At 32.9% G+C, this 12,981-nt stretch overlaps 1 protein-coding gene across 2 annotated transcripts; it reads right to left on the bottom strand.

Moving 5' to 3' along the window:
* Positions 1-7,387: 7,387 nt before the first annotated feature.
* Positions 7,388-12,646, bottom strand: LOC134855599 (cholinesterase-like). Of its 2 annotated transcripts, none has more exons than XM_063872134.1 (4): positions 12,126-12,646; positions 10,617-11,008; positions 10,394-10,485; positions 7,388-8,495 (listed from the first exon to the last, which is right to left on the bottom strand). In XM_063872134.1, exons 1-4 carry the CDS (start codon positions 12,381-12,383, stop codon positions 7,450-7,452), a joined length of 1,788 nt encoding a protein of 595 aa, XP_063728204.1. In that variant the 5' UTR covers positions 12,384-12,646; the 3' UTR covers positions 7,388-7,449. The 2 variants fall into 2 exon arrangements, with proteins under 2 accessions (XP_063728204.1, XP_063728205.1); XM_063872135.1 differs by having other exon boundaries at positions 7,388-8,437.
* Between the last annotated feature and the right edge of the window lie 335 nt (positions 12,647-12,981).

Raw genomic sequence — 12,981 nt, 5'->3', positions numbered from 1 at the left:
CCCAATAAACAAAAAAGATGACCCAGAAATAGTAGAACTATAGACCAATCTCCATAAAAGCTGCACTCTCTCAATTTTTTGAGAAACTACTATACCAACAAATCAATGAATACTTATTATCTCTTAACATGCTGAACAACACCCAATTTTGTTTAAGAACCTCATATTCAACGATGGACGCCATCCTTTATTGCACAGAGTTCTTCCGCAAATCAAAGGATGAAAACAAATACATTGCCGTATCTATATTAGATTTAACAAAAGCTTACGATTCTATCAACCACGAACATTTAAAGACTAAAATTGAATGATTTGGGATTCTCTGAGTCAGCAATTGAAATGATTCATAGCTTTATGAACAGTAGATAACAAAAAAACTGCAGTAAACAAAACTGAATCCAATTAGATCTCACTTCACTAAGGCGTACCTCAAGGTACAATTTTGAGACCCCTAATTTTCAAACTATACATAAATGACTTGAACAAAAATTTAACCAAAACTTGCAAAGTGGTACAATATGCAGATGATACACTTCTATTTTGTGATGATAATGACATCAAAAATGGGCTACAGCTTTTGCAAAAATCCTGTCAGAAATTGTCTCTGTACTTCACAAAACATTCTATAAATTTCAATACAAGAAAACTGAGTTGATAATATTTAGCAACAAACATCAAGGGAGAAATTACAATTCAAAGTCTCTTATAATCTTAGATGAGAACAAAATAGAAAAAAAGCCACAAGTTATTAAGAAAAAAGGCTTGCGGGATCATTACAATCGATAAAACACTGACAATTAAAAACCGATTACTTTTGAAGAACGTTTTAGCCATAAGCCATCTGCAATACGCAGTAAAACTAATTATTAAGCAGTTTAACATCCAATATAATAATATCGCTTCATAATCAACTGAGTTGGGCAATAAAGACCTGCTGTGACAGAAAAAAAATTGATTCTTCATCAGATCTCAAGCTGGAATACAAGGTACTTCCAGTTTCCTTGTTTCTGGATTGGAAAAAAAATTTGACAACTATAGAAAGTCAAACATAAACTACTACCGGCATACACAAAAATCAAGTACGTAAACAACACAATTGATGAGAACAAAAGAACTAAAAAACTACACTTTCAAGCAAGATTCAGCAGTAATTATATCGAAAATTCTTTTTTTTCTTTCAGAAAAGCAGCTGTTATTGGGAACAAATTCCAAAAAGCAAAATCAAACAAAAACAGCAGCAATTTTTTAACTTACAAGACTATGAAACTTAAGTTTAAGGAACATTTTCTATCTATTTTTTGTGAAGATCCTTCTATGGCAACCTATGGAAAAACAACATGGAAACTATTTAAATTTATTTGATGCTTAAATTCTAACCTTTATTTCATTATAATTTAAATAAATATACAACCAAGAAAAGTTGTGTGACTTATATTTGATTAATAACATTAATCATCATTTTGCAATTAAAGTGTTCATTTTCTTAAACAGTTGTATCGTTTTGATGGACTCCTACGATCTGTTTCAATTTTGAGTACCATGTTAAATGCCAAACAGACGGGCCTAATCCAGAAGGTGTCTTTAAATTGTCATTTAGGTGAGAAAATTTAGAAAAAATAAATTTTAAGGCATGTTTTTTCTGTCTATATAGCTGGCGCCCCTTATGATGGAGGGACCGAATGATCGAAGATTTATTTCAGCCAATCAGAATTGAGTATTCAAAAAAATCAAAGAAATACCAAAAAAATTAACGATTCTGATTTTTCCATCATTCGGTCCCTCTATCATGAGAATAGTAACCGCCTATATATCTACTTTTAATTGATGCTTAAATTCTAACCATTATTTTATTATATTGTAAATAAATATTAAACCAAGAAAAGTTGTGTGATGATTAATAATACTAATAATACTAATTATCACTTGCTTAATACTAATAATACTAATTATCACTTGCTTAATAATACTAATTATCATTTTGCAATTAAAGTGTTCATTTTCTTTAACAGTTGTATCGTTTTGATGGATTCCTACGATCTGTTTCTATTTTGAGTACCATGTTAAATGCCAAACAGACGGGCCTAATCTAGAGGGTGACTTTAATTTGTCATTAAAGTCAGAAAATTAAATAAATAAATTTTAAGACACGTTTTTTCTGTCTATATAGCTGGCGCCCTTATGATGGAGAGACAGAATGATGGAAGATTTATTTCAGCCAATCAGAATTGAGTATTCAAAAATATCAAAGAAATACCAAAAAAATTAACGATTCTGATTTTTCCATCATTCGGTCCCTCTATCATGAGAATTGCCCCCGCCTACATATCTACTTTTCGCGCCAAATTGCGTTCACGTTTTCAAAAATCCGCCTAACTGCAATCTTTATATTTGTTTCACTCGTTAGTTTGTTTTACTTTCTCGTGTGATTCAATTCAGTTCATTGTCTAGATTAGACTCGTCGGCTTGTCATTCACCAAATCCATATAACAGCCTTACAAACCTTGAATTTCTTTTTATTTTTTATTATTAACGCTTTTGAGATAAAATTTGTCCAATTTGAGAAAACCCGATCAATAAATCGTTATTTTTACTTCACTGGTAATCTTGAAAACATAGCCAATCAAAAAATTGAAAAGAGTAATGAACGCAAGTAAACATAATAAAAAACACAGACTTTGTTGGAAAAATCTCAACTTTCGAAATTTAAAAAAAAATAAGATGCCTTTCAGCCCTTTGAATTTCCAGAACGATTAATGACAGGCGCTTTTTTGATAATATTAACCCAACTTGAGAAATCTGGATCAATAGGTAAAGTTTTTATTCCACTGGATATCCGGAGAAATTTCCATAGAGCTCAAATCTAAAAAGATATTTCAGCTAGAATCAACTTTTGTAAAATTATTGTGTTTGAAAGATTGCATAAGCTGAGATTTAATGCGTCATAAAAATCGTTCCAAATTGGATTGAGGGATGCCTTTTGCAAAACGTATCATTTTGTACTTTAGATAGCTTGTGAGGTATGGTCTTCAAAAAAAAGATTCTCACAAAATTTACACAAAAAACCGCATCAAAATTCGCTATTTTCCATTCGGCTATAATTTCCTATTTATGAAATTAGAACCTATAAATCGAACTTAGGCTTTTGAATTTCCTTGGCTTTTAAACAAATACATACTCTTGACTTCTGCAGAATTACTTTGATTTCAAAATACTAAGTGAATAAATCAACTTCGAAAGAATTAATTCCGAAATATTTAATGAGCAACAGTAGTCAATTATATAAACGAACTTTAACATTGCTGTGTATTATTTCATATTTTGCTATTTTACTTATAATAATTTAACATAGAGTTTGATAAGAAATCTGATCGATTCCATCCCAAAAATCCAAAATGTCTGAATACAACCTGTTGTAATAAATTCCATGTAATCTGCTATGAAATAAGTCATCTCGTGTTGTAATTTCTAAGCTTTTAGAAACACTTAATTGGTAGTCTTTCTACAGGCAAAATAGCCCTCAAAAACAAATGTTTAAAATTTTAATTTCCAATGTAGTGTACTGCCTGAAAAGATAGGCACCCCTTTAAACAGTCTACATTCGTAATGACAAACTAAAAATCAACCTCAAAGACGATAGTTTCATGTCGAAATTATTTGATCATAAAACAACTGAGCGATAGAAATGGAACATAATAAATGACACAAGAAACTCGAACAATCAATAAACAAAATCACACTCTGAAAATATATTTAGTTAAGCAATAACACACAAAATCAAAATGGCAAAATTTTTGAATTACAAGTTTTCTAAACTCGGATGTTTTTTTTTGAGGAAAAAGATAAAAAAAACGTTGTTGATTCAAAAACCATCAAAAACAAGGACCAAAAAGGAACGCAAACAAAGGTTTTGTTTCCGGCTTGTCATTGAAAATGAGTGTAAAAAAAGAAATAACAAATTTAAACGCAAATAAACTACCCGGACCTTCTGATCTTCCAGCCTGGGCTCTGAACGATGGACGCAATGAAATATATCGACACCTTACTTTTCTTACAGATTAATTTATCAAGTACAAATTATTCCCAACTAGACTCAAAAAAGCTATTGTTAGCCCAATAAACAAAAAAGATGACCCAGAAATAGTAGAACTATAGACCAATCTCCATAAAAGCTGCACTCTCTCAATTTTTTGAGAAACTACTATACCAACAAATCAATGAATACTTATTATCTCTTAACATGCTGAACAACACCCAATTTTGTTTAAGAACCTCATATTCAACGATGGACGCCATCCTTTATTGCACAGAGTTCTTCCGCAAATCAAAGGATGAAAACAAATACATTGCCGTATCTATATTAGATTTAACAAAAGCTTACGATTCTATCAACCACGAACATTTAAAGACTAAAATTGAATGATTTGGGATTCTCTGAGTCAGCAATTGAAATGATTCATAGCTTTATGAACAGTAGATAACAAAAAAAACTGCAGTAAACAAAACTGAATCCAATTAGATCTCACTTCACTAAGGCGTACCTCAAGGTACAATTTTGAGACCCCTAATTTTCAAACTATACATAAATGACTTGAACAAAAATTTAACCAAAACTTGCAAAGTGGTACAATATGCAGATGATACACTTCTATTTTGTGATGATAATGACATCAAAAATGGGCTACAGCTTTTGCAAAAATCCTGTCAGAAATTGTCTCTGTACTTCACAAAACATTCTATAATTTTCAATACAAGAAAACTGAGTTGATAATATTTAGCAACAAACATCAAGGGAGAAATTACAATTCAAAGTCTCTTATAATCTTAGATGAGAACAAAATAGAAAAAAAGCCACAAGTTATTAAGAAAAAAGGCTTGCGGGATCATTACAATCGATAAAACACTGACAATTAAAAACCGATTACTTTTAAAGAACGTTTTAGCCATAAGCCATCTGCAATACGCAGTAAAACTAATTATTAAGCAGTTTAACATCCAATATAATAATATCGCTTCATAATCAACTGAGTTGGGCAATAAAGAATTGCTGTGACAGAAAAAAAATTGATTCTTCATCAGATCTCAAGCTGGAGTACAAGGTACTTCCAGTTTCCTTGTTTCTGGATTGGAAAAAAAATTTGACAACTATAGAAAGTCAAACATAAACTACTACCGGCATACACAAAAATCAAGTACGTAAACAACACAATTGATGAGAACAAAAGAACTAAAAAACTACACTTTCAAGCAAGATTCAGCAGTAATTATATCGAAAATTCTTTTTTTTTCTTTCAGTAAAGCAGCTGTTATTGGGAACCAATTCCAAAAAGCAAAATCAAACAAAAACAGCAGCAATTTTTTAACTTACAAGACTATGAAACTTAAGTTTAAGGAACATTTTCTATCTATTTTTTGTGAAGATCCTTCTATGGCAACCTATGGAAAAACAACATGGAAACTATTTAAATTTATTTGATGCTTAAATTCTAACCTTTATTTCATTATAATTTAAATAAATATACAACCAAGAAAAGTTGTGTGACTTATATTTGATTAATAACATTAATCATCATTTTGCAATTAAAGTGTTCATTTTCTTAAACAGTTGTATCGTTTTGATGGACTCCTACGATCTGTTTCAATTTTGAGTACCATGTTAAATGCCAAACAGACGGGCCTAATCCAGAAGGTGTCTTTAAATTGTCATTTAGGTGAGAAAATTTAGAAAAAATAAATTTTAAGACATGTTTTTTCTGTCTATATAGCTGGCGCCCCTTATGATGGAGGGACCGAATGATCGAAGATTTATTTCAGCCAATCAGAATTGAGTATTCAAAAAAATCAAAGAAATACCAAAAAAATTAACGATTCTGATTTTTCCATCATTCGGTCCCTCTATCATGAGAATAGTAACCGCCTATATATCTACTTTTATTTGATGCTTAAATTCTAACCATTATTTTATTATATTGTAAATAAATATATAACCAAGAAAAGTTGTGTGATGATTAATAATACTAATAATACCAATTATCACTAGCTTAATACTAATAATACTAATTATCACTTGCTTAATAATACTAATTATCATTTTGCAATTAAAGTGTTCATTTTCTTTAACAGTTGTATCGTTTTGATGGATTCCTACGATCTGTTTCTATTTTGAGTACCATGTTAAATGCCAAACAGACGGGCCTAATCTAGAGGGTGACTTTAATTTGTCATTAAAGTCAGAAAATTAAATAAATAAATTTTAAGACACGTTTTTTCTGTCTATATAGCTGGCGCCCTTATGATGGAGAGACAGAATGATGGAAGATTTATTTCAGCCAATCAGAATTGAGTATTCAAAAATATCAAAGAAATACCAAAAAAATTAACGATTCTGATTTTTCCATCATTCGGTCCCTCTATCATGAGAATTGCCCCCGCCTACATATCTACTTTTCGCGCCAAATTGCGTTCACGTTTTCAAAAATCCGCCTAACTGCAATCTTTATATTTGTTTCACTCGTTAGTTTGTTTTACTTTCTCGTGTGATTCAATTCAGTTCATTGTCTAGATTAGACTCGTCGGCTTGTCATTCACCAAATCCATATAACAGCCTTACAAACCTTGAATTTCTTTTTATTTTTTATTATTAACGCTTTTGAGATAAAATTTGTCCAATTTGAGAAAACCCGATCAATAAATCGTTATTTTTACTTCACTGGTAATCTTGAAAACATAGCCAATCAAAAAATTGAAAAGAGTAATGAACGCAAGTAAACATAATAAAAAACACAGACTTTGTTGGAAAAATCTCAACTTTCGAAATTTAAAAAAAAATAAGATGCCTTTCAGCCCTTTGAATTTCCAGAACGATTAATGACAGGCGCTTTTTTGATAATATTAACCCAACTTGAGAAATCTGGATCAATAGGTAAAGTTTTTATTCCACTGGATATCCGGAGAAATTTCCATAGAGCTCAAATCTAAAAAGATATTTCAGCTAGAATCAACTTTTGTAAAATTATTGTGTTTGAAAGATTGCATAAGCTGAGATTTAATGCGTCATAAAAATCGTTCCAAATTGGATTGAGGGATGCCTTTTGCAAAACGTATCATTTTGTACTTTAGATAGCTTGTGAGGTATGGTCTTCAAAAAAAAGATTCTCACAAAATTTACACAAAAAACCGCATCAAAATTCGCTATTTTCCATTCGGCTATAATTTCCTATTTATGAAATTAGAACCTATAAATCGAACTTAGGCTTTTGAATTTCCTTGGCTTTTAAACAAATACATACTCTTGACTTCTGCAGAATTACTTTGATTTCAAAATACTAAGTGAATAAATCAACTTCGAAAGAATTAATTCCGAAATATTTAATGAGCAACAGTAGTCAATTATATAAACCAACTTTAACATTGCTGTGTAATTTCATATTTTGCTAACTTACTTATAATAATTTAACATAGAGTTTGATAAGAAATCTGATCGATTCCATCCCAAAAATCCAAAATGTCTGAATACAACCTGTTGTAATCAATTCCATGTAATCTGCTATGAAATAAGTCATCACGTGTTGTAATTTCTAAGCTTTTAGAAACACTTAAGTTTTTCATCTCAATTTCCGGGTTAAGATTTCCAGTGTTCAGTTTCACCTGCTGACCAAACAGTTTTTCACGTTCGTTCGACGATATATTATCAAATCTGCATACCGATCCAATCAAATTCATTGTTTTCACGCTTACTTCTTGATCCGTATCGGAATGGCCATCGTTCAAATTATTAAATAGAAGAGGAATTTCAAATCCATGGCTGCAATTCAAGTATTCAGGAACAATATCAGTGTCAAAATATCTCGTTTTATGATCACTTTGTACATAATCATGCAGCTTGAAGTAAATTTTCGGGCGAGCCTCACATTCTAATTTGAGATAAAATTGAATAGATTTAAGGACAGGGTAATCGTTCAAGTAATTTCCAATCGCTAAAGCACATTTATGGAACAGTGTATCTTCTACATTGCCAAAACAAACTTTCTTGTTTCTGTAAAAATTGCAAATTTTCACGTAGTTCTCAGCCCTTCGAGAATTTTCAGGTAAGAATCTGCTAAACATTTGGGTTATTATGTTCGTGTAGAGTTTATCATCATTTTTGTTCAGTTTGTTGCAAGTTTCGCGACCCAAAAGGCTGTATAGAAACGCTTCGCCTTCTGCGTGAGTCGAAGTCACCAATATTTCTCGCACTTTCATTTTTTTCTGAATTTGGTCTACATTCTGAAGATCAAAATCCAATACAGGCCCGAACTTTAAACCCTTTCCGGACACAGAGTCTACAAACTGATTCTTGAAAACATCCAAAGGTAGGTTTTGAAGGAAACTACGGATTGAGTCGTTTTCCTGGTCCGAGCTCTGGTGAGATTTTTTCCAGCCATTCTGAATCAGGAACTCTCTAGAATCAGAGGTTGATACACTTTGGTCTTTCTCAAATCCAAAAAATCCCAGCAGCGCTGAAATGAACCAAGGTTTTCCAATGAACTGACTTAATTGATCTTGAACATTATATACAAGGTGCTTCAGATAGATGTAATAAGTAACACACCATTTAGTTTCACGATAAATCACCCTACGAAAAAACCTTTTTCGGGATAAACTGCCCAGGATATAGCCATTTTGTGCCAATGAATCAAAGATTTAATTCAACAACTTGATCACACGTTTTTTGCGGAATTTTCACTGCATTTTGTGCTGAACACGATACTATACTGCTGATTTAAAACAACCCGATAAAACGAACTCAAACTGAATTTTCAAACACGTTTTTCTCAAATTCAGTATTATCTGGTCAAAAATGATGGGGACAAGTGTTTGGACTTTACCATCTTTTTTATGGTGCAATTTTTTAGCAAGTTTTTGAACTAAAATTACACCCTCAAAACGGGTCAACTCATTTTGTTCAAAATTGACGAGGTACCAGGCTAAATTGTAATTATTCTCTTATCAAATGACCTTCTGTCCTCCTCAATTTTGAACCAAATGAATTGACCCATTTTAAGGAAGTAAATTTAGTTCGAAAAAAATTATACCATAAATAGCACCATAAAAAGCAATTTTTTTGTTCTCATCATTTTTTTGACCAAATACTACTGAAATTGAGAAAAATGAGTTTGAAAATTTAGTTTTGAATCATTTCATAGTAGTATAGTATCACTATAGTATCTTGTTCAGCGCAAAATGGAGTGAAAACTCATTAAACAGCAAAAAATTGTGTGTACAAGTTGTTGAAATAAAGTTTTGACGCATTGGCACAAAATGGCTATAATTTAGGCAAATTTTCCCTAAAAATGTTTTTTTCATAGGGTGATTCATCGTGAAACTAAATGGTGTTTTACTTATTACATGTAACTGAAACACCCTGTAGTTGACGCCAACTTATATTATATTTAAAGCCAAAATAGTTGGCAGTATCCTTTTCGGTCAATGAAGTTTGATCAGAGCTCATTCAGCTGAAGCAGTTAATTTTGAAAAATTAAAATTTAAAGCAAACAGACAGAAAAGAGTCAATGAAAGCAAATAAACAAATGAAGGCTTGTTTTTTGTTCGATTTTCAAAAAAAAAATAGATTTTTAATTTCCAAGAAAAAAGATCTCATTTAAAGCTCATCGATTTTTTACAACAATTTTAGATTGAAAAATTTTTGGTAAAACTAACCCAGTTTGAAAAAACACTGGAACAATAGATAAAATTTTTATTTCGCCGGAAAACTCAATAATTAATTTCCACTTTCGAAACTAGAAGTCTATCACGTTTTTCGCAACTTCTTAACTTTCGCTGCTCGATAGTGGAGTTTGCCTTATTTTAACAAAGAAAATAAAATTAACTTTGAAATCAATCAAAAGTCGAGCCGCGAAAAAAACTTTTTCCTTTCCTGGAAAAGTAAAGACTTTTCCTGGAAAGAAAAATGAAAAAAAATCGCCAGCAGCTATATAAGAGTCTGAACTACGTTCATCGACTCTTAATAACGGCAATTGAAATTTGATTAATGACGACACGATTTTGATAGAGTGTGGCAAAATTCTGCTAAGTTTGTAAGAGGAAACCAAAACGAAAATAGGACCTTCAACTAAATCGATATGAATGTATCTGCTTCAAGGAACCAATAAGTGTACAAAATTGTAAGGCAAAAGAGGCAGTTCCGCTTAAGAAAAAACACAGTTCCGCTTAAGAAAGAAGGAGCTTGAAAAAGTAAAAACCAAGGTTCAAGTCACTGCGCGTTCAGAACCCTAACAACCTTCAAAATAAACTTAAGTATGAATAACTCTTTACAACTCACGCATGTTTCTTAGACCATAACCACATTCATACACTACGAATGACAAACTCTCAAAAATGGTAGATCAATTTTTACCTCCACTCATCATAATTGCTCGATTGAAGTTCAAGTCACTGTTTGGATTCAAGGTATGGCAAGCCACAGAGACCGATCCAACGCTGAATCCACTGAAACAGAAAATTACCTGCGCTGGAATTTACAAGGTGAGCTTTAATGAGATTACCATAGCTTAGTTAACCTTAAAATAACAATGGAAGAAACTTGAAAAATTGACTAGCTTTTGGCTGCTTCAACTTACCACAATGTAATGTTTTCAGAGTCGCCTCCGAAGTACTGAATGTAACACTCGACCCATTTGATCGCCACTTCCTGATCTCGGATACCCAAATTGGGTTCTACGACTCCGGGAATATCCAGGAACCCCAGAATTCCCAGTCTGTAATTAAACGTGACTACGACTATTTCTTCGTGTGCACATAAATTGGTGCCGTTGAAAGGCTCATCCGATACTGTTCCTTGCTGAAAAGCTCCCCCATGAATGAACAGAAAAACTGGGTGAAGTTTTTGGTTAGCTCCGACAATGGGATCATTTTGCCGTATATAACTTGGTGTCCATATATTGATAGTCAGACAGTCCTCACATTGTGGAATTTCAGGGCTAATTATACTGAGCTGGCGTGAAGGTGCCCTCTGAAAAAAAAAGTTTTTTTTTTCTTCTATTCACTCAGCCAGCAATTTACTCACAATACAAAACATATGGGAACCACTACGTAAAACCGAGCCTATTTGAAACTAGGGGCAGGTAAAGCTGGAGGTACCTGTTTGATAACTTTTGACTTGGTTGTACTGATGCTGATTGAAAAAAAAGTAATTTCAAAGGCCTCAATTAAACCTGTTGCCTCGATTGAACCCTTGATATCAGATTCGGCTGAGTAGTTCGCGAGAAAAGTCACAAAATTTCAACGCAGAGGCAAAGCTGTACTTCGCAAAAATTAACAAGAAATCTACCAAAAATCAGCTCTATAAAGTGAAATAACAAGTAGAAATAAACCTCAAACTCGTAAAACTTTTTGCTAAGCGACGAATTCAAACAAGCGACCTCTAGATTGAGAGTCTCACGTCCTTCTCACCATGTGAGAACTTTTACTTCTTCTGAGAGTTAAGCTGGAAAAAAGTAGGTTCATATTAATGAACTACGCTCACTAGCTTGTTGGTGTGAAAAACGGACAAGAAACCAAAGCATTGAAGTTTTTTGTTGAAAAAAAATTGGGCGTAGCCGCTGGTGCAGGGAAACTTCGCACAGCCTATTATTTCAACTGAAACCAAAATTTTAGATCTGGGAGGCTAATTTTTAAGAAATTGTCAAAAAAAAAACAGTAGAAAACCGAAAATTTGACTTTTCCTAGGGCCATAACTTTATGTGAAGACCCGACTTCTTAAGTGAGTAAGCTTTAAAAGTTGTGAACTCTAGGCAAAAAGGTGAGCTCCGAAAATTCATTTGTTGGACCTAAGAGAAGGTCGATAAAATTTGCAATCTCTTCGAAAACCACACTTCATTACACCTCCACACTGATTTACCATCATGGACGGCTACCACTTGCCGGGCGCTATAATGGGAAAGAATCATACAAAGCAATTTCACCTTCTTGTGAACAAGTGTCCATTACGTTTCTATCAAAAATGTTTACCCATTGCAATGCAATACCTTTGCTAATCGCAAAGGTAGAAACACGCAGTTTTAATCAGATTAGCTTTTCAAAAGGTGCTGCTCTTATTCGAGAAAAGACTATTGACTGTTTACACTAACTTGAATAGCAGCATTTCCGAATGAAACAGCCTCAAAACTATCTGCAGGCAGCTTCGTCGATATGTCACATCTCCTAAATCTGTTCTCAGCAACCGGTTGACTTTGAACATAGGGGATTCCCAGAAGTTGACAGACCGTTTTTCCATTTTTAGCCTGTTTCACTCTTCCTGTTATGTTTCCAATTGGAGTAGAAAAAGTGAGGTCATTCTTTCTCTCCATATTGCTGCAAATCGAGTTGGTTTCATTAGCTATTATCATTGGGAAGCGCGACTATAAACTACATGCTGGATTACCATTAACAAAGATTTTTCATTTCAGATTGCATGCAGGTTTGTATGCAGTTTTGCACTTTAGCCTTATCTTATCAAATATATTGGGGTACTAGTTACTTTGTTTGGCCCCGTGACAAAACTAGTTTAGATGATTGATCCCGCTTATTTTCTAAAAAAAAGGAAGACACAGCACGGGATTTGAACCTACGCCTTTGCGTTAGTGAACACTTCGCGATAACTGGAAAGCGACTGTATCGTATTTGTTATTATAAATTGCGGGTAAATGAAATGAATAAATTATGGGGAAATTAATATGCTTTTTTAATTGAGTTAACATGTGAACAAACTGTCTCGCCATTTAAAACATATAGAGATGAAATTCAGATGAAAAAAGATGGCGGGTGTGGATGAGGTGAATTAGGAGTTTCGGGTGGTCCTCAGGCGGCTGGAGTTGGTTGATGCAGCCCCTGATCTTGTGGTGAAAAAAGGAATCGAAAACATCGTTATAAGAAATGTCGGAAGGATGGGTTTGGAAGAATGATGAGGAAGAGGAGTTGGATGACTGACCATTGTTTTCGAACTTT

This window comes from Symsagittifera roscoffensis, chromosome 10 (genome assembly GCF_963678635.1).
Source record: "Symsagittifera roscoffensis chromosome 10, txSymRosc1.1, whole genome shotgun sequence".
Lineage (NCBI taxonomy): Eukaryota > Metazoa > Xenacoelomorpha > Acoela > Convolutidae > Symsagittifera > Symsagittifera roscoffensis.
Note: the sequence above shows the minus strand (reverse complement) of the source record. Positions and strands in the feature narration are given on the sequence as shown.